Source organism: Coturnix japonica, chromosome 8, assembly GCF_054131305.1.
Source record: "Coturnix japonica strain WE chromosome 8, WE-NBRP24, whole genome shotgun sequence".
In the NCBI taxonomy this organism is placed as follows: Eukaryota; Metazoa; Chordata; class Aves; order Galliformes; family Phasianidae; genus Coturnix; species Coturnix japonica.
Window position 1 is genome coordinate 17,001,726 of NC_140670.1, and position 26,293 is coordinate 17,028,018.

General features: G+C 41.0%; 2 protein-coding genes and 2 long non-coding RNA genes across 5 annotated transcripts; 3 read left to right on the forward strand and 1 right to left on the reverse strand.

Annotated features, from left to right (window-relative positions):
* The first annotated feature begins 2,981 nt into the window (after positions 1 to 2,981).
* Positions 2,982 to 7,923, forward strand: LOC107315913 (beta-microseminoprotein-like). Of its 2 annotated transcripts, none has more exons than XM_015866856.3 (5): positions 2,982 to 3,078; positions 4,520 to 4,750; positions 5,950 to 6,058; positions 6,636 to 6,741; positions 7,419 to 7,923. In XM_015866856.3, exons 2-5 carry the CDS (start codon positions 4,748 to 4,750, stop codon positions 7,546 to 7,548), a joined length of 348 nt encoding a protein of 115 aa, XP_015722342.2. In that variant the 5' UTR covers positions 2,982 to 3,078; positions 4,520 to 4,747; the 3' UTR covers positions 7,549 to 7,923. The 2 variants fall into 2 exon arrangements, with proteins under 2 accessions (XP_015722342.2, XP_015722343.2); XM_015866857.3 differs by having other exon boundaries at positions 2,987 to 3,078; positions 4,642 to 4,750.
* Positions 7,924 to 14,281: 6,358 nt separating this feature from the next.
* Positions 14,282 to 16,232, forward strand: LOC116653609 (uncharacterized). Its single transcript, XR_014948678.1, has 4 exons — positions 14,282 to 14,352; positions 14,526 to 14,610; positions 15,270 to 15,372; positions 15,825 to 16,232. It is a non-coding gene; the product is annotated as an uncharacterized LOC116653609 (long non-coding RNA).
* Positions 16,233 to 16,891: 659 nt separating this feature from the next.
* LOC107315920 (uncharacterized) lies at positions 16,892 to 19,480 on the reverse strand. Its single transcript, XR_004307780.2, has 2 exons — positions 18,263 to 19,480; positions 16,892 to 17,017 (listed from the first exon to the last, which is right to left on the reverse strand). It is a non-coding gene; the product is annotated as an uncharacterized LOC107315920 (long non-coding RNA).
* Positions 19,481 to 20,343: 863 nt separating this feature from the next.
* On the forward strand, positions 20,344 to 25,500 carry NPY4R2 (neuropeptide Y receptor Y4-2). Its single transcript, XM_015866864.3, has 2 exons — positions 20,344 to 20,498; positions 22,937 to 25,500. The coding sequence occupies exon 2, from the start codon at positions 23,050 to 23,052 to the stop codon at positions 24,181 to 24,183; it is 1,134 nt and encodes a 377-aa protein (XP_015722350.1). The 5' UTR covers positions 20,344 to 20,498; positions 22,937 to 23,049; the 3' UTR covers positions 24,184 to 25,500.
* The last annotated feature ends 793 nt before the right edge of the window (positions 25,501 to 26,293 follow it).

Consider the following 26,293-nt stretch of genomic DNA (forward strand, 5'->3'; position numbering starts at 1 on the left):
CACAATCTTAGCTGATGAGATACCCTCTCATCCCAAGATCAGTGTCTTCTCCATGTCTGTAACACAGCCATTGAAGCAACAGGCGTTTCCTCCTAGCAAACTCAGACACCAGCAGAATACCACATCAACTAGCATGAGATTTAAAGAGGTGAGATTCTCACAGAGTGGATGGACAAAGTAACACATAGCCAGTGACTGTCTGGGCTTTCACAGGAGAAACTGAAAGAACAACATGCTGCAGGGTGAGGTGTATCCTCTACATACCTCAGTTTCCATGATGACAACATTCTCATTTCAAGTTCTGCCCCACTTCCACGCATCATCTGCTGAAATATTAACTCCGGAACTTTTCCTCTCAGTATGAGATCTTGCGACCACCTAACCTTCCCTTCCAGAGTCAGCAAATGTTCTCCTGCCCCTGTTTGACGTGGACAGCCATGCTGTGCCTTGACATCATGTTCTGCTGCCCTGCTCTGCCAAGACTGCCCCAAGCCCAGCTTTCTGCGGCATGCAAAGCTACCCGAGGCCTCCCAAATCCCTTTGTTTCCACAGCCCTAAATTTTGGATTTCGCCTGTCACCAGTGCAGCCACTGATGGTCTTCTAAACAGAACCTCCCACTCAGTCCTATCCTAAATCTGCCTGCAAATAATCAGAATGATTTATCGTGATATGTTTTCTCTAGCTTTGTTATGGGTAAATTGCCTGCAAATACTTTTAAAATTTCTTATGGCTTTGAGATACCTCTTCATCTCCACTCCCCCTCCCCCCACCCCGAGGTTGGGAGGGATGTAAGTCCAAGCATTTAACAAGTGCTAGCATTGCATTCTTTTGCATTCTTAATCTTTTAACATCGCCTGTTCTGGGAACTGCATATTGGTCCATAACTCCATCTTTCAATAAAACTACTTCCTGTGAAGCTGTAGAAGATGTGGAGACAGCCTTAGATTTGATCTTAGCAGAATTCATCTTTAGAATGTGCCGATTCCTACTTAAAGTGGCCCATAGAACTGTTTTTTGACAAATAATGACTTTTCATGTTTTTTTAACGCTCACTTTGAATATAAATTTTTCATTTCTAACAGAAGGGACTTTGATGCTTCTTATAGATTAATTAATTAATTAATTATTTTAATTTAAATCCTCATGAACTGCACAAAGCAGCTTGTGTTGGTTGGGAACCATGCCATGCCATAGAATATTTCAGCATTTTTGCTACCACTCAACTTCAGTTGAAAATAAGGAGAGTAGGAAATATTGCATTTCCCATAAAATGGAGCTCTCTTTTTGTCTGGCTCTGTCACTCCTCACCATTCTGCTTTTCTTCCTCTTCATGGGGCTATAGTACCTGTGGCTATCTTTCCAGAGCTGCTGCACTGCAGACAGAGACATTCTCCTTCAAACAGTGCTTGGCCTTCAAAGTTGGTCCTTTAGATTACCTTGCTTTTATATCCCTTGCCTAACACTGACCTTTCCTTTTGGTATCATGACACAATAGGATTTTCTGGGCCGGTGGAGGAATTCCCATGCATCTTAAGAATCATGCCTTAGCAAGAGGGATCATTGCTTTCCCAAAGAACTAAATAGGATAAAAAGAAACAAGTGTTTCACTCTGCCTGCAATCTGAAACTTTGCTCAGGGATAGGGACTCTGCTACACACAGAAGGGGAGAGAGATGCCTGGATTAGGAAAGAAATGATGATGTTGACTCCAGTTGTGGCCTCCCAGTCTGAACTGAGACCTCAGATCAAAATCCTGCACTTCCAGATATCACCTGGACAAACTAACCACACCAGCAGAGCTTTGTCTTCAAAAAATTACAGCTCCTGGATAATTCCTAGAACAGAACAGATCTGGTTTTGAGGTTTGTGGGTATACGAGCCTCAGAGTTAACAAAGATGTTCCCACCAAGATAAAACTTCTTTCCACCACATTCACAATATGTTTGTGTGTCAAAAGCATACCATATCCTTTATTGCTGTTTACTTAAGCTTCTCCTTAAACAATTGCTGCATCTCATGTTCGAATGTGGCAGACATCATTCAACAATCGTAAAACCAATTTATATTACACCTAGCACTGTCAGCATAAGGTCACTGTGAATACATTTGCAAGATGATGTTTACCTATGATCTGTGTGCTGATATGCCTCACACTTCCTCTTACTTTCTCTCCTATATTAGTGTTGCTCATAGAGTAATCCTTTTTACAGATACTAGCTAGTTTTTGTTTCTTTCCTTTAAGAGCATTACTCCAAAATCACACTGTATTTTTCTGTTGACTGTCTAGCCCTGAAAAATACAGTTAAAAAAAAAAATGTTTTTGCATCCTCCTTGTCATCTGTGTTCAGTGATATGTAACCAGAAATCACCAGGTAAAGAATGACTAAGTAAAATGCTGAGGCAAATCTTCAAGTCTCCAAGGTTTTTTACCTCCTTAGAAGAAAACAGGATACTCTGAAGGCATCCACTCATTGTGAAAAGAGTTTCTTCACTGTCCCTAGGCATTGCAGCTGGTCTCAACTACATTCCCAAGAAAGCTGCTAACAAGAAGCTCTCCCTGTACCATGCATAGCACACATCTAGAAAACACAGGGAAGGCCTTGCAATGGGGGCAGCTGAGAGGTCAATGCTTGTCTGACAGATTGAGAGAGAATGTATGTATGTAGGCTGGATTTTCATTTTCTGCATTTAGAGCATCAAACACTTTCTCTGTGATTCAGCACAAAACTAGCAAGCAGTACTGAGTTTTGACAGTAACATCTTCCACAAGTCTCACTCCAGTGCACCTGCATCACAGATTGTGGTGTGTCTGGTGGTGAGTTCACATACAAAACCTGTTGCAGTACATCTGTTAGGCAAAATATTGCATGGAAGATCCACACCATGAGAAAAGAAAAAGACCCATATGGCTCAGTAATACTAACAGAATCAAGGCAGTGTAATTTGATTGTCCTTTTCAATTTTTTATTTTTTTTTTTCAGACTGCAATGAAATACTTGTCCTGTTACTTCGAGGACACACAATAGTCAATACCTTGAACAAGACTCAGTGGAACTTCCCACAGCATCCTCAGCCAAGGTGAAATAGCTACTTCCTCACAATATAAAGGTTACAAAATGCATACAAGCAAAAATATTTCTTGTCCTCAGCCACCCCACAGATATACGTCAGTTCAGGTAGCATAAGAGCAGGACAATGGAAAGTGTGAGCTCTCTCCATTGTCACCACAACCAACACAAAGCAAGTCCTTGGATAAAAACCAGGGTATATAATTTTAGTCACCTACTGAGCCTTTTGTTTCCTTTATCAGAAAAACGCACATGCTCCACAATACCTCCTCTGAAAAGAGAATAGTATCCTAAACCATCATGAGACTTGAGATGTCCTAAAAGGAGACTTATTCTTTGCTGATATCATTAAAGATGTTTCCAGTGCCTGTGCTCCACGGACTAACATATTTGTTTGAGTTATCAGTGTTTCGAGCTTAAGGGTGTGAGCCACACAGCAGTGGTGTTAGTCATCTCCTGTTTCAGGGCAGTGTGTATGTTGACACTGACAAATCCAGCATTTTAGTGATAAGCTGGTTCTGGGCAGTTTTCTCAAGTTAGTGAATGCTTGCAAACTCCTAAAGCTCTTTTCACCCACACTGAAGAAATGTTTGGAAACTTTGGGGGTTGGAGGGTCAGGGAGGGAAGAAGAGGAAAGAAAAAAAAAAAAAAAGCTTTCTTTTTTTGTAACTTCTTTATCTGTAGCTATTTACCCAGCCTACCAAGCTGAAAGCCAGCTAAGGATCTCCTTACAAATTATGGTCACACAGTGACGCACATTGCAGTAATGCTGCTGGCTTTCTGAAATGGACATCCTGAGCTAGCTCTCAACTCTGGAGTGTAGGAGTAGTCACCCCAGCTTGGAGTTCAGCCTCAACTCTCAAATCCATGAAACAAGACCAAATAATTAAGCAGCCAGACTGGTGAAATTATTGCAAATTGTGTAGTCATGGTAACAAGAAGTCTTGCCCTTGCTACCAAGGATACACAGTTCTCAATATCTGAACCAAATAGATCACAGCTAAGCAAAAGTAATTTGTGCTTGACTCCTTTAATATCAAATTACTATCCTAAGCATTTGGAAAGAGAGCTTGTCCTGACACTTGGCACCTGCGTCCTGTGGATGGATGGAAAACCAATTAGTGAAGAAAATAGCTATCTACTACCCTTTTCTAAGGGCCTTAAACTCTCCAAAGGCCAGCAGCTCACCACAGACACCTGGCTTTTCACATTACCCTTCCAACCACCACTTTTTCCACGAGAGCCTTACTTTTTCTTCAGCTAATGAACAAGAAAGTGGAAAGATTGCTCAAAGTTTGTCTCTTAAAATCTAGGTGTTTCAAACTAAGCACACAGATTTTAATATGAGCAACAACCACAACCATACAGTTATTAATGGGATTCTCATCATGCCCAGTATTCCTTCTGGGCTTGAAATTCATTCTGAACTACCTTCCATAACTTCCTTCTAGATAATGAGTTGAACAAAGCCACACCTATTTCTCCAGAACCAAAAACTTTCCTCATTCTGATAACATCTAAAGCATGAGGTCACATTGCGGAAACCTCATTGGACTTATTCTTGTATGTTCAGTTTACTCAAAGACTGATATCAGAAGCTTCCTCTCTATATAAGATCTTGGATAAGATCAACTTTCTACAGGCTGTCTCACTACTGGAAGCCTCATAATTCTGCAAGAATGGTGAGTCCTTACATCTTTATTGTAAAAGATAATTATATGTTGCTACAGATTTTCAGAGAGATTCTGTTGGATTGACCTAAGCCTTCAAAGACCTAAGTAACTCAAAACTGAGCTTTGAAAACAAAAGTCAGACACATGAGGACAGGCAGGTAAGAACCTTGGGTAAAAGATTTCAGCATTTATAATGCAGAAGATGTCCAATGGGACACCACATGAAGGCATGAGATGTTTGAATGTAATTATTTCTCTGGCAGAAAGCAGCTCTGTTTTTCCTTAACTGAGAACTGGCCATCACTTTTATGAAGAGTTAGGATAGTATCTGAAAGTTTAGCTGAACTTCAAAATGTTTGATTGCTTATTCTATTAAGACTATCTGCTTCATTCCATGGCAGAGTTTGGTCTGTGGAGAAAGCTAAGAAATGAGAACAGGTTTTGAACATGAGTGATGTGTTAGTATTTTGTACCAGACTTGCCTAGGATGATCAGATGCTCATGATGCTTATGTTTGTGTGATTGTCAATGCTATAGAATGAATTATCACAAAATTTGTACAATTAAAACATACATCCCTTTATAGATTTCCTGCCTTCCAGTAAAATTCCTCGTTTCCAGTGCTCAAATGTTTTTTACTGATCTTGTTCCTCCAGAAATGCCTGTCAAACAAACTGGTGGTTTTTACCTTTTTCTCTGCAAAATTAAATGCATGTTTATCCTTCCTTTCATATCTGAGGTACAACTTATTTTTAAGAACTCACCAGTGCTACTCTGTCCAAAATACATAAGTACACATATATACACACGGTACATAGGGAGAAAGAGACTGTTAAGAACATGTACTTATTGTCAGAGAATAACAAGAAAAATGAATAAGGAGAGGAAATAAGTTGAACACCTTCCCTGTACAGTTCACTTTCACAGACAGTGCCTGGGTCTACCAATCCTGGATCAGGCAACACATGATTTTAACAGTTTGGAAAGACAGACTTTTTTCCCCCCTTCTCAAGTTATTCTCTCCTTCTACGTCTAATAAATGGCTTAATATTCCTGATGATGTGTTAAAGTGTCTGAAACACAAATGACAATTGGATTTTGGTTCAAAACCACAGTGTATTTTCCTGCTTCTTATAGCAATATTTACAATCAGGAAGTTTCAATATATACTTGTAATATATTTGCAATAATTCTGCTTTCCTCTTCAGAAAACCTTCTTGGCCTGCCTTCTTGTTCTTTCTGTTAGTGTGACATTGTCCAATGCATCCTGCTACTTTCAGCCAATAAAGCCAGTGAAGCGTGGTGATGAGATTATAGGTAAGATGTCAGCTGTCCTCATCTTGTCATCCAGCCCCACAAGTACTGCCTGTTTGGATTTACCTATTCAATGCAATCCACAATAATTTAAAAATTAGTGGGAAGAGTGGAGAGAAACTGCAGGGAGGAAAGTAGGGTATAGAAAGAAATGAATTTATAACATGTTATAAATTATCATGACTGTTAGACAGGAACTTCATATCCAATGAATTCTTTCTTCCTGCAGCTGAGGATCAGGAAGAATTTTCCAGGGAGATTTAGACATGCTCTAAATGATGAGTTAAAAAATAGTGTTAATGGTGGGGTGTAGCCAAAGCCTTTGCTTACTTCTGACCAGGACAATGCCTGGTTTTCTTCCTGCCTGGGGCACCTACTTCCAAGATGAGCTATTCTAGGAAACCTGATGCTGCTAAGAACAATGGAGAACAGAGTTGAGGATACTCTTTTCCACGTTTTAATATAATCACTGTCCAGCTCCATTACTGTAAAAATCCAACAAAACTCTTATAGGAAGTGTGCAGGCAATAGCACTGTCAACCCAGTAAGTATGACAGCTGCCTGCACACTACATTTTCAGGCAGCTATGACATGAAGGGAGTGCCACATGAATTCAATACACATTGGAAGACTGAAGACTGCTTAGACTGCTCCTGTTATAAGTCTGGGATCAGCTGCTGCACCAGGTAAGTTCAGAACAGTGAGGTTCCCTCTGCTGGCACAATGTGGCACAAAGCACTTCCCTAACACTGGGGTCCCTGGGAAACCTCTCACTCGCTCCCTTTGTATCACAAAAATGAGCATTAGCCCAATAGCAACACTGAACTCACAAGAAGTTTTTCTGAAATACAGAGCTACTATATAAAAAAAATAATGTTTGAAACAATAAAAGAAAATAAGGGAGTAGACATGAACAGGCTAAAATTTCAGGTAAGATACTTATTCGAGAGAGAACATTTAGTTACTTAAGAGTCTTCTACCTGTGCCAATTAAGATCTTTCCAAGCACACATTGCGTCCTCTCTGTCTGAGGGGTAGCCAGCCATACACTGGCCTGTCTATAACATTTGCGTGTTTCCTATTGCATGTTGTGGCAAAACAGAAAAGCAATGATATTAGAGTAGCAAGTAAACATGACAAACATCTTTCGGGTATAAATGAAATCAGTAAACTATAACTCTACCCTCCTCCTGTTTAGGTATCAGGGTGAGCAGCCTTATGCTCTCAGCTTCATATGAGCTCCCTTTTCTGTTATTAAACACCACCTCAGCATCACCTCTCCAGACTACAATTGTAGATACAGTCTCAGATGGAAGCCACTTCCTTCTTGCTCTAATCATCTGTTCTTCTTTTCCCAATGACAGCTATGCAACACCAGTTAAGTTTGATGAAGAGAAATGCGTACGCATATTCGACAATACTGCCTGCGCTTATGAAGTGGTGGAGAAAGCCGATCACTCAAAAAAATGTGAAGTACATGCATGGGTGATGTAACAAAGGAGAGCCATCGATCAGGGGGAAATATCTTCTTTTCATTTCAAGGGTTCTCTCTCACAAATTTAAAAAAGCTGAAGAACACAACCATAGAGTAAAGTCAACTCAGAAGCTTCCCAGAAGTGAGAAAAAAAACAACCAGAACCTAAGCTCTGAAGATTTCCTCTGTTTCTCTGCCTTCCGCTTCTCTGTGCAACAAGAACTAAATTATTACTTCCTAGATATCCAGAATTAAAGATGACCTTAAGCATTAGCAACAGCTGATGATTTCAATTTTTCTTCCATTGCACTTCAGTGCCAAGGAGCACATTCTGTTACCCACACACAACTATATTTTAAGGCTCAAAATAAATCCAGATGAAGCATCAAAATAAATCCAGATGAAGCATCAAAAATTTGTGTGACTTTTTTGGGGGGGGAAGGAAGGCGACCTAAAGAAAGTCCAAAAAACAAGGGAAAGCATCTAAAAGCAGCTCAAAAAAATCCCACTGTCTGAGCATTCCCATTCCTAAGGCAGTTTCTTATATGATAACCATTTATCCTGCTTGGCTCTCTGGAGCCTGCCCAACCTATGGACTGCAAGAGACACCACTTATCCACAGCAGTCCCAGGTCTCTGCCATGGGCCTGGATCTGACTAACCCGTAAAGAATTCAAGTTTCTAAATTGGTCAGTGCTGTGAACTATGTTCAGGAAGACACAAGCCAGAAAATAAGAATACACATGTAACAGTAGCCAAAGAGCTATGTACTCCAATGACATTCTTGAAGGCTATGGTATATTTTCTCAGTAACTGCAGAGATTTTCTGGGTCAGTATACCTGCTTCTGAAGCCTTGAATCATCCAATTCTTTAACAGCCAGCACCCTTCTGAGCAATGCTGTAGCCTGAATTCAGTCAGCTTAGAATTGTGGCCTACTTTTAATAGAAGCTTAACTTTGTGCTTGTGGCCTATGTAGAGAAGAGATCAAGTTCTGTGCAATCTTCCCAAAAAGGGGACCACTTTCCCCCTTCCTGCTGTTTTTCTTAGTTACTTTTCTCCATTACCACAGACTATTTTCTTTTTTTCCAGTTTTTCCAAAGGCACTTTTATTCTGCTGCAGATCATGATCTGACTCCTGAAGCAGAATGAAATCCATTGAAATCCATTCAGCTCTGGGCTCCCCAGCACTCTCTGAATCTTGCTGGTTGGGGCTCTGTCAGACAGAGCTTGAGCAGATGAGACATCCCCTTATGCAACCTCCTACAGTTGCCCAGAGGCTGAGTGCATTGCAGCTCCTGATTCATTTCAGATGGATGCTACCCAAGCACAAAGGGCATGAGAGGGAGTTTAAAAAAAACAAACCATTACCCACTTCTATGTCTTGCAGGCACCATCAGCTTACAGAGGGTATATTCATAATGCACAGCAAGCCTCAAGGAAGCAATGCACCCAAACTCCAGAAAAACCAGCCTTACTGGCACACTCATGTAATCCCAACAATTTAACCACATCCCAAAAGCACTCGGATGCCTTCCTCCAGCATCTACTGACTGTTGATACGGTATGTGGATCCACACTGCCTGTCATGATAAAATGAGAAAGATTTGTCTCAAGCCTAAACCAAAAAGTCTCCAGAGAGCTGCTCCTTTCTTGTCTGCTCCAAGTTCCAGCATGGAAACAGATTATGTGATGATGTTACCTATCATGTCTCATTTCAGAATGCCAGAAACACAGCAGGAACTTGGCTGCCTTTCCTAGGAGGAGCCTAGCAGGAGGATGACAAAAACCTCCAAACTGAGGAAGCAGAGGCACACAGAAGAACTTTGTTCTTCCTTGTTTAGTCAAGTGTTTTGTCATGACATTTCTCCTCTTAAACACACACAGTTACAGCCCCTACAAAGAACACATCTCCAGTGCAGGCCCTTGTTCTTTAGGTGCTAGCACCACTAGCTTCCCATAGTGGAGAGGAAACATTCATGTGAGAGTTCCCCATTATCCTGACATTAACAAGAGACTGCAGAACACTGGGAGCCCAGCAAAGCCCCAGGAAGTGACTGTACGCTCTCTTCCTCCCCTCTCCCCCCAGATACCTAATGAAGCACTCCCACTAGCTCTGTTAGAAATGAGATGGAATTTTGGGTGGCTCTGATCCCTCCAACAGCAATAATTCTTTTCAAGACAAGACTTTTAAATACCAGTAGGATGTTCTTGCCCTAAACAGAAATATAACATTTATCTTACCAAGTAAGATGTTTTAAACCAGCAACAGAACACACATGCTATAATCTGATGGAAGTTTTCCTATTAGAGAGTATTTATTGCCTAAAACTTAGCTGGTTTTGTATTCAGTCATGTTTTGTTCCCATTAGGATTTTTGCCAGTCTTAAAATTTACTTTGAACAATCTTAAACAAGGAATGTACATATTTTATTTACATTATACTTACTGGAGAAGCTGGAGACTTGCAGATCACTTTTTGATTTGTACTATTTTTTTTAAGTATAGATGCACTCAGTTTATGATAGTTCAGCCTTTTCACTTTGCTCCTCATTAATGCATCTATTGGTATGCAGGAATATTTGCCTTGGCACCTTTTGAATGCTTCTAAGTTTCTGTTGAAATCTATTGTGTGCATATTTCCGAAGCCAGGCTGTGGTTTATTAAGGGCAAAATGATTGACTTTATAGTAGTAATTTATATGAAACCTAAGAACACACAAGTCATATGTTCAATCTAAAACACTCAGTGAGACTTATCCCCACCTCAAAATTCTACTCTGACACTGATTTTCTTCCAGCATACAACTCTGTGTAATATTATGAGTCCTAGAAGAAACACTTGCAAGAGTAACACAGAATTTCAGTATCTGGTTTGACTGTGTGTTTGTTATCAGAACTCTTCCACAATCTTGAGCAGGAAAGGGTCTGAAAATTAGAATAACCAAAATCACATCAGAAACAGAGAGTGGAAAACCTACTCCACCTGCTGCACACCAGCAAGCATTATAAGAAGTATCAAGAACTTGACACAGCGCATTGCTCTCCTCTTCCTCTGCTATGAAATCGCTAGATGGCATCCTAGTTCTACAACAGTGCTCCAGCATCTGAAGGAAAGGCTGGTCAAGCAAAATCTACAGAGTGCATGAAAACTTAAAAGTTAATTTTTGCCCTGTTGACAGATTTTTGGACAGTTCTTGCCAGTAACTACAGTCTATGTTAGATTTAGAAGTTTCTTGTTCATTGTGTTAGTGCAGCGTTCCTTAACTTGTAAGGTAACAAGCTCTGTTTGCTAAGCTCAGTTCTTCAGAATACATTCATGCCATCAGCTGCTGCCACCCTCATCCCCAGCACTAGTTTTTGAGAGATACCAGACAGGAAACAATTCTGTGGGACTATCTGGGAACTCCAGCATACTGGCATATTGCTATTTAACTACATTATTTTATTAGTTGGACACATTTGCAAAGCCATGGATAGAAGTAGGATCCACAGACGTGACCAGTGTCCCATCTGCAAGGGGAATAAGAAGAGATTTAAAGTAGGGCTTGATCATTAGAGCTGCTACCAGAGCCCTGAGACTTTGTGACATCAGGTAGCTCTGGGAAGCCTGAGAAGGGTTCAATGCACAATGACACAAAGGAGCCGCTAGCAAAGCAGAGATGCCCCAAGCACCGTACAGGCAACAGTATAAGACAAAAACCACTCCGGACTCAGATCCAACGTCTGTGGAAGGGTCAATTCCTGAGAGAGCAACTGGAACCTTGGAAGAGGGAAGAGTCTAAGTCTCCATACACAAAGGTCTCAAGCCTAGTGCTGAAGGTAGGAACAAAGTAAATTTTTCCTCTCTTCAGGGAAGTGGTTACACAGCATTTGTGTTATGTCACCTTGATGAAGACTAAAGAGTCAGGCTTTCTGCAGGAGCAGCAGTTAGAAAACTCAACTTCTGCTTCAAAGAACAGTTTTGCTTAAAAAATGAATAATCATCCAGCAGACGGTCTCTAACCACAAGCTCCTGAAGACAGGTTAGGTTTTCAATGCAGGCAAGTTTCGCTTGAGTTACAGGAGTGGAGAACTGGCCTGCAGTCAGAGCTTCGGTGACCCAGGGGTGATATCAAGGCACCCTTCTGCTCTGAGATGGGGAGAGCAGTCCAGACTGGCCCCAGGCATCTTTAAGTTACTCAAAGTCCTCCTAATTGGCAAAAGCATCTCCAGGCAGAACTCCCTCCCTGGTTTGGCAGTCACTGCATTTGTCAAACCCACTGCATTATTTAACCAGTTTAGTTTGGCAGCTTCACTGGCAAACAGCAAGATAAACAGGGAGAGGCAGGGTTGGATGTTCCTCTCATTGCTTCACAGACCTCAAGCTAAGGACACCCATATATTAACTTCTGCCATATCCCACAGCTACTGAAAGACTTACAGGCTGTCTGGAGCCAGGCTGTGAGCTCCACTGGCACCACACATCTCAAAGCATAAGGCACAGAGGCGAGCAGCAAGTTGTGACAGAAAGGTGGCACTCCACGTCTCAGGAGGCACTCAGCCATCCACTGGGCAAAGTTGACCTATCCTTCTTTTAACAGAGGGACCCCAAAGGACACGCTCTACAGCCCTACAGGGAAGTGTTCATTCATAGCTGCACAACAGAGAACTCCCTTCACTACCTACTTGACCTGGAAAGCCTTATTGACTCCAGAGGAGACCCCTGAGCAGGTCAGCAAGCATGGACAGAGAGACTGGCTCAGCCTCTGCTCTCTCACAGATCTCAAAATTACAAACTTTCAAAAGCGCTTAATTTCTTCATTCTCAAGCTTGCAATTAAGTAACCTTACAATGCCTTTTTTTCACATTAAAGGCAAAAAAGAAACCACACGTAGCATGCTATAGCACACACCTAAGGTTAAGGAGCCAGTACCACCAGGCAGCAATGGCTTCAACCACTGTGGGCTTGGCTACCTGAGAAACAGCAGTGGTTTGGAAAAACTCATTAATATAGTCTATTTTATTTAATTTTCATGAAAGAATAAGGATATAATAAGCTCATTATTTTAGGAGAATTTGGAATGCACCTCGCCCTTCAAGAATGTTAATGTTGCTTTGAAACTACCATTATTACAGATACTACACGCTTCAACAGTCACTCATCAAGGAACATGACAAGATTAGGAGTGATAACAAGGTCAAGAGATCACACATTTAAAGATTTAACAGCATAAGAGAAATAAAATTTTCTTCTTAAAGCTAACACAGTCAACTTGAAGGAATCATTCCCTTCAGACAGGAGTTCATTCATTTAAGGATTACCACCGATGATTTTCCTTCAAGTACTTTATCAGACACAACAACTGTTTGCTAAAGCAGAACCACACACAGGGCACAAGCTACAAAAAGTCAAAAGATTAAGACAGAACTACAAGATGAAAAGCAAACTACAACAAAAGCTCTCAAGCTTCTCTCTAAGAGCTACAACAACAACAAAAAAACAACCACAAAAATAAAAAAAAACAAACCAAAGACACTTACACAAATCAACTCCTCTGTCACAGCAGGCAGCAACCACTTCCTCTGCAGTGACCTCCTTTGCTCTGAACCCCTCCAGAGACAGCATACACTCTGCCACTACACCTCTTATCCAAGAACCCCCTCCAGGGCAGCTCGGCTTCCTGCAACTATTTGTCAATCAGAGGAAGCTAATGAGTAATCAAGGTGTTTAATCAAGCACAGGCTTGCTGAAAAAACCCACCAGCAGAATTAATACAACTCATTATGCTGGGAATACTCAGGCAACTTTCAAAGCTGGTTGTGTCTGCACCCCAGTTCAGCAAAGTGGTGGATTCCTCCAGATTCTGGCCTTGGATGGTCTGGGGTCTGTGAGAGTTATCCTGGATGGTTGTGAGAGAAATGCAGCCTCACATAGTGTGTACTGCAACAGTGCAATTGCAAAAACCCCCAATACCTGCTGTAAAATATCCTGATGATCTCCAAAAATGACTCTGCAAGATCCCAACTTTCTTGGAGGCAGCGCATGTATGAGACAAAAGAAAGCTGGAATTTTGCATTCTTTGCCTTTCCTAATCCCTAACATCACTACTGTCACTGTCAGGAAGACGTGAGCTACAAAAGCACTCTGGCTGTTGGCTTCACTTCTGAACTGAGACAATACACATGCAGCTCATCTCACTTTTGCTGATGAAAAGGTGTCTGTTCATGGTGATCTATGTGTGTCTTGTGGGCTGGGGTTTGCATCAGCAACTGAGAAACCAAAACTCTTTGGCTAGTCCCCACAGGCCATTAAATTCGGACAAAATGACACATTGCATATAAATTGAAATTATAATAAATCAGTCTGAGAACAGTGGAGTCTCCACACCACTGCACTGTACGAATGACCTGTTCCAGACTTGGGGTGATGTGCCTGCAGCAGGTCAGGTGAACAATAGCACACTACTGCCTTGCTGCTCACATGCCCTTTCCCTGCTGCTCCTTGATGGCCTGCCAGGGCTGGAGGTGCAGTTTTTGGGGGGTGACAGTCTTTCTCCAACACTGGCACTGTTATGGAGAAACTAATGTATCTATCTGCTGGAGTTTCTTCAGATTTACACTGGTATAGTGAAGGTCAAGATGTACATCAGTGTACAAAACAAGCTTCAGCAAGACTTTTTGAGATGACACCTTCTGATCGATGGTAGGAACAGGTTAGAATGTCCACTGGCTCCCAGGCTGCTCATGGTGACATCACCTCCCTTTGCAGTGACCATTGTTTCCGCACTGTATAAAAATACACAGCTGCCCCTCACTATGAGAGGTGAGCAGCCCATGCAAGTATGGTAAGTCAGCAGTTTATATGCAGTGTATGTGCGTGTACATACATGGAAATAATTTTTCAGTCTGAGCTTATTTATAAGAATAGGACTCGTCCTTAATTCTGTGCAAGTGCATCGGTTCACTGGACTACTTAAAAAACACTTGGCTTAAAGAAAACTTCCTATTTCTTTTCTAGAAATTCTTGCTGGTCTTCTGCTTGATCCTCTTCTCAAGGACTCTGTGCGATGCCCGCTGCTACTTTAGAACTTCCAGCAAGTACGGTAAGAATGGCAAAGTCTAATTTTATTAGAAATGCTGGAATAGTGTAATGCATTCTGAGTTGAAGACTGATCCAGTCAGCAGGATGCTGGGCTATCAGCCCAACTGAAGACAGCTCCAGGCAGACACTTCCATGGCATAGATGCAACCTCAGGGTTAGTGTATAACTGAAATCACTGCCCTCATGGCAGAAAGCATGAACTGTCAATAAGCATCGACTGACCTGAATAGGGTATCTAACACTAAAATCAAAGCTAAGGCTGCAAGACTGGTGTTGTTGAAGCTTAATAAAAGTTGAGCAAGAAGTGGGGAGGGAGAAATAACAGTCTAGAACTGTATGCTGAATATAAGATAGGGCAGAAATATCCTACCATAGCCATCAGCTGAAGTATTTCTTTAGATCTATTGCAAGAATAGAGGGGTATTTCCCTAGCATGTGATTGCTAACACTTTATAATGATATTTTGTACACTCCTGTGCACTTCAGGATCAAAGACTTGGTATCTTCTCTGTAAAGCCCTGGGTCAGATTCTCTCCTGCTGTGACTCAATGTAAATCAGAGTTTTGTTTGCCAGCACATGAATTTAAGTCTGTGATTTATATCTATTAATACACGTGCATATTGATTTACTGACTATTGTTTTCTGTTGTGTGCATGTAGGGTGCATTTCAAACAGAAACCTCTACGTTTTTGGTGCAGTGTGGAAGACTGAAGATTGTTACCAATGCAAGTGTAAGATGAATGCGATGGTTTGCTGCAGCTTGTAAGTTCCCCCAGGTTATTGCTTACTTATTAAGGAACTGATTGAAGTGTTCAGACTTAAAGAGACTTGATGAAAGCCTGATCTAGAATATCATACTCACTTGAGCAAAATTCCTCTTCCTATATCCCAGTTAGCTCTAATCATGACCACATGGAATTATCTGATAACCACATAGACTTAGTTGGGAAAAAAACAAAGTGAAACACAGCTAAGGTCTTACAGAGGACACAGCTCTTCCTCATCACAGTATGGCTTAGGTTGGAAGGGATCTTAAAGATCATCAAGTTCCAACCCCTTCAGGTGACAGCTACTCAGCACTAATATTAATGGAGTTCATGAGCCTAACCAGTCCATAATGTACCTTGTTGCAGGATGGCTGTAGCTCAGTAAGCATCCTTATCTCTGTCCAGGTCTTGGCTCCTGATTTGTCTCCTTGCCTTTCTCAATGACAGGGTTTCAATCCCCAAGAACTATGACAGAGCGAACTGCGTTGGTCTCTTCCACAAGAAAAGCTGCTCCATCCGAGTTGTGAAGAAGACTAATCCTGACATAAGTTGCAAAGTCTACAATGGGGTTGGTTAATGCTGTTTTGATGTATTTGTCCTCTTTCTTCTGCACATCCCCTGGAAGTTAGATATATTCTACATCTCTAACTTAGAGAAAATTAGCAAAGCAGCATGGTTTCATGAGGAATAAGTTCACCTCATGTCTTTCACAGCTCTAGTTGTACCATCTGTCTTATTTATGACAGAAGATCATTTGTCTTGTTATATACACACTTGTAACAAACTTTTACCACAGATAACTTTGTGACATTTTTCTGTTGGGATCCAAAGTTGAATAAATATTCACACATTTCAGATGATTTATTTTTCTTTCAAGCGTTCACTGAATAGTCCTGTTGAAAACAGAAGAATTCATGGTGTCTGTAAAACATGGTAGTAAAGCCAAATATTGATTTTGAAATGATCTAGCAATTAGAGTAATAGTTATTACACAAAGCTGCCAGACAAACAGATTCATTATGCTGTTACACTCATTGACATTTCTCTCAAGGATACATGAACTAGGAGAACAGGATGGAACAAAACAGAAAAAAGCCCTTTGAAAGCTTCTCCCACCTTAGTGCCTTCTGTAGGTCACTCCATTAGTGCAGATACACAAGGAAAAATATTTTCAGGAGATAACTGGTATCTTACAAAAACAGTTCATGCCTTAGAATCCAACCTATTGCAAAGAAATGCCATATAAATAGCTCGGTAGCTTTCCATACTGGGGTAGAATTTCCTGCAATAATCTTGTTTGGATCAAAGTCCAGTGACAAACAATCTTGTCAAAGCCATTTGTATAGAAAACCTAGACTATAAAGCATGTTTAGAGAGTAGGCTTCAGGCATGACTCTGTGCCTGGTACAAAGTCCATGAGAGTAGTTTATATGAAAAATATCCAATAAAACACGTTTAGACAGTATAAATAGCAATTATAATTAGTGTTGTACATCATGAAAAGACAATATAAATAATTCAGAGTTCAGTTTATTTAACAGTAAAACATAGATGTTTTCTTCATGTTCTTTTTTCTACCTTGCTGAAATATATTCCAAAGGCATATTTCAGCTGATGGAAATCCAATATCTTCTTCATACCTGTTGAGGAAAAACACAGTCACACACAACTCATTTACAAGGACAGTGCTGAGAGTGTGTGAGTTGAAAAGCCGCACATACTAAGAAACACTGCTTGCTAAATTTTAGAAGAAAATTCATCCATGGTTCCAGGTACTTCCAGAAAATCATTAGGGTAATCTGAGAATGTAAGTGAAATGAGAAATGCAATTGTAACTCTGTAAATCTGTGGCCTTCAGGATTGGCTCGACCTGCTTGGTAGTAACTCCTTCAGACATTACCTGCCAGACCCTTCTTGGGAGACTTAGCATGTGCATGGACCATGTGCTGCTCTCTGGTACGTTTCCTCCACAATACATTTGTCATTAAGTACCTCAGACTGTTTAAGAGTGCCAGAAAGATCAGGACTCCAAATTCCGACTGACAATTTCATTTGCAGAATGTGATAGAGGTGAACTGGTCTCTGAAACACCAAGCTCAGAGCAGAGAGACAGTGCTCCAGGGCACCATCACTGAGAACCAATGTGGCTGGAAGGGACCCTCAGTGCATCCAAGGTGCAGTCACAGTCCCAGTGCTGTGACATCCCTCTCACTCCCAGGAAAAGTACTAACTGTACCCAGTGAGTATTTCTTGGTAGAAGCCTTGCTATTACTATAACATCTTTCAGAAACGAGGAATCCAACTGTCACAGAGTGCTATTTCCCATGCAGACCCCTAGAAATATGTTGTCTCCATACAGTCTAACTTTTAGACAAAAGTACAGCTGAGGAAAGAGGCGAGATCTCAGGTGCCTTCCTGTATCACAGTCACACACTGTGGGCTGCAATGGGAGCAGGTGTGCTTATCACTGAGATAGGAGGACAGGCTCACACCATGCTAGCCACAGTTTTGCTCCTTTCCCTGTCAACAGCAAACAAGAGCTGGTCCGCTGGTTGCTAATCTATGTGAACCTACTGACATGAACAGGAACAGCCAGCCTGACTAACAGAAGACATACAATAGCTGAGACTACTGAACTCCAGGCTGCTTCCCAGCAGCAAGTGTTTTGCATATGAAGGAATTACCACCCTTGGAAATCTTATATAAGCCATTCTTGTGCATTTTCCAAAAGTCTGAGCAGATCAGGATCCTCACAGACTTTCTGCAAGTAATAATTCAGTAGTCTCTATTTAACAGTGTAATTAAACATGTCCACATTCTAACTAGCCAGCTCAGCTACCACCGTCTCTTTCAGCAAGGCACCAAACCAAGGCAACAAGACTCACCTGGAAAGACGCATCTACATCTTTGCCTTGCTGCAGCTGCTCTTGCCGTGTGCTGCTCTAGCATTCTCCCATTGTGCTGTAGCTGGGACAGCTGGGCTTGGCAGCCTCAGCATCTAGGGATATCCTGCTCCAGCAGCTGCTGCATTTTTCCAAGTTCAGACAGAAGTGCTGCTCCCACATCAGCTTGTTAACAGTGCACATCTGGGCAGCGTGTGGAAAAACTGCAGGAAACAGGATTCCAACATAGTCCCATCCATCTCACCAAACACGGCCAGAACTTTAATACAGCAATTCATCCCAAAAATCTGTCAAGAAGAAAGACTCTGATACAGTAGCCAAGTTGTCATGGTCAGGTCATTTCCTGCTCCCTGGGCTGCAGAAGCCCAAGCAGTCTTTCAGGAACAGTGCTGAAGCTTTCCTCTATTGACCATAAGAGGAAAGCAGATGCTAATTTGCGGGTAGCAGGCTATTCCCAAAGGTATGAGTTGAGAGAATAAATGTGACACAGCATAACTTTAACTGTTTGGGAGGTGTGGAGATACAGCTGTGTGAGCACTGCTGCAAGCTGAGGGAGACAAGAGACAGCTCCATGAATCTAAACATTCCCCAGGAAAAGCACTGTCTGCTTCCTAGCAGCTTCCCTCCCCTTGCTTGATGCTTTGAACAGCAGAACTAATAAACATATGATAAACAAATTAAGGAAGAAACAGAAGTGAGCAGGCCAGATAAATCACTCCAGCTTCTCTGGCTCCAGAAGGATGTGAAGCCCCTACTGCCCAAGGAGCTGGAAAGAATATCTGTGTCTGACCGGGTGCTGCCTGCCCAGCTGGCTGCACACCGCCTTCCCCACATATGGAGGTGCTGGTAGCAAAAAGGGAAATGCTGCTACAAATCAGCTGGTAAACAAAGCTCTTGAAAAGGAGGCTGGGAAAAATACTTACGAAGAAACAAAGCAGACATACACTGAAGAAAGGAGCAACAAATAAGGACAGTTCTCCAGCTTAAAGTGTTCAGTACACATTTCAGTTTTATAGCCTCTTGGCATCACAAAGCACAATAAATGCCAATACAAACTAGAAATACTTTACATACTTCTGCTTTATGTCAGGCAATTACTTACAGTAGATCAACACATCTACACATCTCCTCTAATGGCTGGTAACAGAAAAAAAAAAGAAGAACACAGTACAAATAAATGACGATTTTCATGGTTAGTTTAGTTGAAAAGAGCTTGTCATTATTTTTGATATTGAAATGTTTGATTTCTGTTAGCATAATACATGCCTACATATGTAACTATATATTTGCTACAGCTACTTATTGCACCTTGAGAAAGGCACCTGAAGAATAGCAGCCGCAGGACCTGGTAAGTAGCTGGTTTCAACTTAAAGCATATTTTAAGTAAAGTTGAAAATTAGATTACTCTGCTATAGCCCTTGGAAATAGAGCATTGTCTCTATGTTCTGTCAATACAAGAGAAAAATTTTCAGCTCTGATTTCTGCCTTGTTTCTGTCTTGTGAAAACCCAAGCTAATAAACAAACAATCCAAGGAAAGCTGGCAGTGGTGCAATCTCTCTGCTCTATTTCCAAATCTTGCAGTGCTCTTACACTTTGAGTTGTTTGCTTGAGTAACAGTGCACCCCTCCCCTTCCACAAGCTGGGTCCTTAAAGCTTGAAACCTGCATCCTCCTAAAATAAAACTCCGATTCTAGTCTATGGTGAACTGCAAATAAAATTGAGAAAACCAACTTAAAAAAAAAAAAAAAAAAGTGAAATCCTCTTTGGAGTCTGCAGAAATCTTTCCTCAGGAAGGAGAACGGGGCTCTGTTCCTGTACTTCATCTCTCTGCTTTTGCAATTCCACTCGTATACACGTTAAGAGTGTAGCATGACTGGATGTTGCGCTTCAGTCACTTCATAGCTCCTTCCTGAAGCTGCTCTCCATTTCATGCATCTGTAGAATTTATGTGCTCACAGAACAGCAGAGGGAGCCAGAAGTTCAAAGTCAGAGCACAGTGATGAAATGGGATTCATTGGCTAAACTGAAGGGGAGAAAGGAGGGAGGGAGGGTAAAAGCGAGAGAACTGCTGCCCAAATTACCTACAGAAGCAGTGAGCAGAGCATCTCTTCTGGACTGCTGAAGCGCAGATGGTCTTACTTTGCTGCTATAACAGCTATTCCTTTTTCCAAGGCAGAAACACACAGCAACAGTGGTCGTTTCCTCCATCAGGGAGAGGTAAGATTTCTCTGAAGTATTTGTTTCAGATTTATTAGGTTTCAGATCTCTTTAATAAATGCATTACTTTCGATTATCAGCATTTGTTCTGCTTCAGTTGCTGACAGATGATGATACCATTAGTCATTTCCTTATGCTCTGATCTCCCTCTGCTTTGGATGATGTTTCCTGGTCAGAAACCAGCCAGCTTAGAGAGGATTCACCTGAAACTTTAACTCAGGACATCAGGCAAGAACTGTATATCTGAAATGTATAGGGATAAGTTGCTGAGTACTTACTACATTCATACAATTCAAACAAACAAGAAGTTTTAGAAGAATATGAAAATATGAATTAAAAACAGATCTGACATGACTTTTCATTCATTGAACTATTATGGTAATAGGAAATAATGAAACATATACTATTAGAAATTACATTTTAAAATTAGGACATTGGAGTTGATGGGGATGTAGAGTTCAAATTCAAGATAAGCCATAGGCTGGAAGGTTTTGCTCAGGTTGGATTCCTGAAAGCAAAGATTTCTTATGCAGTTCTTCAGTTCCACAAAACTGTTGTGGATTTCTTGGTGGTTTAAAAACCGCACAGAAACAAGGACGGAAAGTGAAGTGAACCTGATCCAAAGTCCACAAGAATCAATGAGCTCTGAATCCAGTCACAAGGCTAGGAAAAACAGTAATAAATACTTTGCTCTGTTTGTATACTTTTAAAGCTCTTTCCCTAACTCTGTTGTCAAAGAGAGCCTTGTCTTCTCCCCTAGATCTGAACAGCACCAAGCACTAACTCTCAATTACATTTTAATACTACCACAATAAACACTAATAGTAATAACTTTGCAAGAAGGTTTATAAAAGCAAGGGAGGCCATAGTAAATACTTCAGTTTATCATTCAGTGTAGATTAAAGCCGTGCAAACAATTGATTTGTCAGTGCCGGACTGATACAGATTTGAGCTCGCAGAGTAAGGGCGCAACAAACCATCACTTCACACTTAGCAGTGACAGTTTTTGACAGATGCACTCAGATTTGCAAATTCTGTGGGTATTTAAACCATCTCTCAATGTTACAGATTTGTAACATATTAATTCAAATGTCTCATACCCCAGATTTTAGAAATGTTTAACACTAACTCCTTCAGTGACCTAAGGCAGCTCCTTCCAATGCTTTTCGAATAGTATCTAACAAAGAGGAAGATTATGAAAAACGCTCACCATTAAATCTTGCTGTATCAAATCCCTTATGGGTTTTGCAGGGCTGTGGGATTTCTGTGCACTCTGAAACGTATCACTGAGTATGTTCAGTTAAATATTTATTCTACTTACCTATTTCTAGTTTATAAGAGACAGCCCATAGTTGCTTTACTCCAGATAATTGTCATAGTTCTAAATCAGTAATACAACCATTTGGCTCTAAAAGGTGCTTCTCTTATGAAAACTTATGGACTTGGAGCAGCAAACAGGCCTTGAGCTACCAATTAAGTTCTGAGCCAGACAAGTAATTGTGTCTGAGTACCAAATGATGAAGCCAAGAACTGCAAATGTTTTTTTCCCTTCTACGTATGTCTAATGCAGAAAGTAACCCACACTGCCTATCATAGCTATACAGGGACTGACTTGAATGCAGAGAAGAGCATGACCGCACTGGCCACCCAGAGGGAGGCATCAGTGCTTCATGGGCAGTGGGGTTCAACCAGAAAAGGGAAGCAGGGAATTTGGACTGCAGTTCCCATGACCTGTTGCAGCTGTGTAGAAATGGAAAAATGTTGAAGTGATTTTGAATTATTTCAGATGCTTTCAAAACTGTCCGATGTTATCCCTCCTGAGGATACGAGACTGAATTTTTGCATGGCAATACTGTCTCAAGAAAATGCTTGTTCTGTCTGCAACTACAGTTTCAGTTCACAGATTAACTTGTGTTAAAATATTTTGGTGTTAGCTTCTTGTATTAATATACTTTAACGTTTGCATGGACATTTTACTTGAGTGAAGGAAAATGCCCCCAATAAAGTGCCTTTCATACAGCTATGGATCAGAGTCTTGCAAATGCCCTGCCCACAGCAGGGACTGGGAACTTGTTGATCTTTAAGGTCCCTTCCAACATAAGCCATGTTATGATTCTAAGAAACAAGATAATGCACGATTTTTACCAAGGGTGTATTTCAATCCAACTTCCTATTGCATTAGTGGCATTCAAGGTACTGTGCTAAGTAAAGATGTCGAATCCTGGGGAAAATTTCACAAGTAGCAAAGTCATATTTCAATAGATTTGCATGGATTTCCATACCACAGCACATCAAATCTTGATCTGATTAGCCATATGAAAAGGAGCTGAAGATATACAGAATTATTGGTGCTCGCTTCTCTGCTGTACTTTCCCCCACTGCACTTTTGACTAATCTCTTGTAACATAACTAAGCAATCTTTTTCCTTTCCTTTGCAGATCTACCTAGACCTTCTGCAGTGAAATAGAAAAGATAACTTTTTAGGCCAGCTCCAGAAGACCCAGACTGCATTTGGTTACCAACTTTTTGGATAAACAGTTTGGGGGCCAGAATGAATAAGACAAGGGCAGTCAATGATGCTTTTCCTTTCCTGAACAGTAAGAACTTGAGCTCAAACCGAAGCTTCCCCTCACACCTTTCTAATCAGTGCAGGAACGTCACTGACCTTACTGTTTTTCTGGCCACTTCTTACAGTTTGGAGACTGTTCTAGGCATTGTGGGAAACATCTGCCTGATTGCTGTTATAGCCAGGCAGAAGGAAAAGACCAATGTCACCAATATCCTCATTTCCAACCTAGTAATTTCAGACTTGTTTATGTGTCTTGTCTGCCTGCCTTTCACTGTTGTTTACACCATGATGGACTACTGGATATTTGGGGAGGTCATGTGCAAAATGACCTCTTTCACACAGTGTACATCTGTGACAGTGTCAATTCTTTCCCTTGTCCTTATTGCTCTGGAAAGACACCAGCTGATCATAAACCCAACTGGTTGGAGGCCAAGCATCTCCCAAGCCTATCTAGGAATTGGAGTCATCTGGACTTTAGCATGTCTCATGTCTCTGCCCTTTTTGACCACATCTGTCTTGTCTAATGATTTGTATGAACAGCTCTCGCACATCATGAATTTTTCCTACGACAAGGCCATATGCATTGACTCATGGCCTTCTGAGCAACACAGGCTTATCTACACCACTACACTGCTGCTTCTGCAATACTGCATCCCACTGTTCTTCATTATACTTTGCTACCTGCGTATCTACTTACGCTTACAGAAGAGAAAGGATATGTTTGAGAAGAGTGAATACAGCAACCGAGCAGTTCAGTTAAGAAGGATAAATATTTTGTTAGCATCCATGGTCGCTGCTTTTGCTGTTTGCTGGTTACCACTGCATGTTTTCAACACCATCGTGGACTGGAATTACAAGATCATTTCACCTTGCCACCACAATCTGATCTTCTCATTGTGCCACTTGGTAGCCATGGCTTCTACCTGCGTCAACCCTGTCATCTATGGTTTCCTCAATAGCAACTTCAAAAAAGAAGTGAAGTCATTGATTCTGAGCTGCCAGCATAATTCAGTAACCGCATCAATGGAAGAATATGATCATTTACCTTTATCGACTATGCAGACTGAAGTCTCCAAGGGCTCACTGTCATTGAATTGCAGACATAATTCTATCTAGCCAGCAGAAAGCACTTCAGAGGTCATACTAACACCACACAGCAGTCACACCTGTGGGTACAAAAGCAACTGGTGATGCCAATGCTGGAATGCAAACAGGAGCTCACTGCTGCCTGATTTTTGGAAGAACAGGCAAAGGAAGTTAGTAAAAGCGTTCAGTAGCTCTTGGGGCACACAAAGTATTCGTGTCTTGGAGGAGGTGCAGACTGGTGTACAAATGGCTGCTCTGCCAGCTCAATAGCTAAGCTGTGGTGCACATAGGCTGACATTGGGTCTATCAGCTAAGTTCACATCTCCACCATGGCTGAGGTAGAACCTCTTGCATTCAATTTCACCACTGCAGGCTGCCAAAGCTGCATTCACGAAAGCTTCATTTTTCAGTATTAAGACTTTTTATGCACTGATGACACACCAGTGGAACAGAGACTTGTAAATATATGTTTTTGTGATTTCCTAACTGACCATTAGTATTCAGCACATCCAGTTTGCATCGAGCAGCTGGAAGTCAGTCTGGAACTTCTCCCTCTTGTCACATGGGCTTGGAAACTGCCATTGCCTGCACAAGTTGGGGCAAAGAACAAGAAAGATGAAAGTTACTTACAGGGGAGCAGTGGTAAATGAAAATGATACTTTCTGGATTAAACTCTTGGAACACACTGACATGATGCAGAACGCTGTTTTCAAGCAAATAAAAAACAGTTGCAGATTTGCATGGAAATGAATCTGGTTGGTTTTACAATTCCTGCTGCTGGCAGTTACAAAGCTCTGCAATGTTGGGAGTGCACACCATGATGAGAAAAAGTGACCGTGTTACTGGAGCTTTTCCATGCCTTGGTAGCAAGATTTCACTTGTACTTCAGCAGCAAAATACTCATCAGTTCCTTGGTGCCCTAATTGCATCTAATTCAGAAATCCTGAGCAAGTGTGAAAAGCTGTTCAAACAAGCATTGTCTTTTCAGAGTGCACCCCAAAGAAATAAGTATACACATGCATACCATTTCCTATTAACATAAAAGTGGATATCAGAGACTAGTTCCACTCACTGGCAGCAACAACAAAGATGGAGCTGAATAAGAATATATAACTGGAATCCAGGTCAGGTGGAAATGGAAATCTTAAAGCCAAGCTACATGTAAATAAGTAGCATAATAAGGAGATATTGTTCAGTGACTGCTGAGTAAACAAACAAAGCTCATACTGAGGGGAAAAAAAAAATAATTGAGAAGTTTGCTATATAAAAATAAAAGCAAAACTAAAAGGACACCATCAGGTTTATTAAAAATGAAGTAGGTTAATAATAAAGAAATATGGAACTGTACTCTGTCCTGTGTTTTTAAGCTAACCTTAGCAGCAGACTGACTAGGTGACCAAATGAGGTAATTTCTAACTTGAATTGTGTTATTACTTATCACAGGTCATTACTTATTGTAGTTAATGGGTTTGCACAGAGTTGGAGCTATCTAATGTACAGTAATGCAGAAATCTTCCCTTAACCTGATGTTCTCCAATGAGCAAGATGATCAGTCTTGACAGGCAGTGTGGATCTGGGACTGAGCACATGAAGACAAGAGCAAGCTCTTAAGCTATAGGATAAGAAGAGCCATCAAGAATGAATTCACAGCTGCAGATAGCAAAAATGGAAGTTAAATCTTACCCATGCGCTGGGGAACTGGTGGCAAAACTTTGAGTTTGGATCTTGAATTCTTGCATGTAGAATTTTAAGGAAAGTGTTCTGACATAGCCATACTTCTTACTCTGGGCAGAAAACTTATATATCAATTGGAGAATTCATGTAATTTCCTTTCACATATTCCACGATTACTTGGCAAGAGATTTTTGCTTCTTTCATGTGGCCTTCTGCTGCATCTTTTGTTTTTCTTTAACTTATCTTGTTTTTCTTGGTTCTCTGTAAGCACTTTCATTTCTAGACTGGATATTGAACCCATTAGAAGAAATGCAGAACAAGAGTACTAATTTTATCTTACCCCAAATTAGAAGTCTTCTAGTTTTCTGTTGTAGCTGAAAGCAGAGCTGATACAACTAATTAGCTGAGTAATTCTGCCTGTTTTATGTGCTTGTTACAAATACAGCACCCAACTAATGTATGTCAA

Bases quoted from the DNA above. Each gene is read 5' to 3' on its own strand.
- LOC107315913 (XM_015866856.3), top strand. The intron at 6,059-6,635 runs GTAAGATGTCAG...CTACATTTTCAG, and splicing joins GCGTGGTGATGAGATTATAG to GCAGCTATGACATGAAGGGA. The intron at 6,742-7,418 runs GTAAGTTCAGAA...TCCCAATGACAG, and splicing joins GGGATCAGCTGCTGCACCAG to CTATGCAACACCAGTTAAGT.
- NPY4R2 (XM_015866864.3), top strand. From the start codon at position 23,050: ATGAATAAGACAAGGGCAGTCAATGATGCTTTTCCTTTCCTGAACAGT.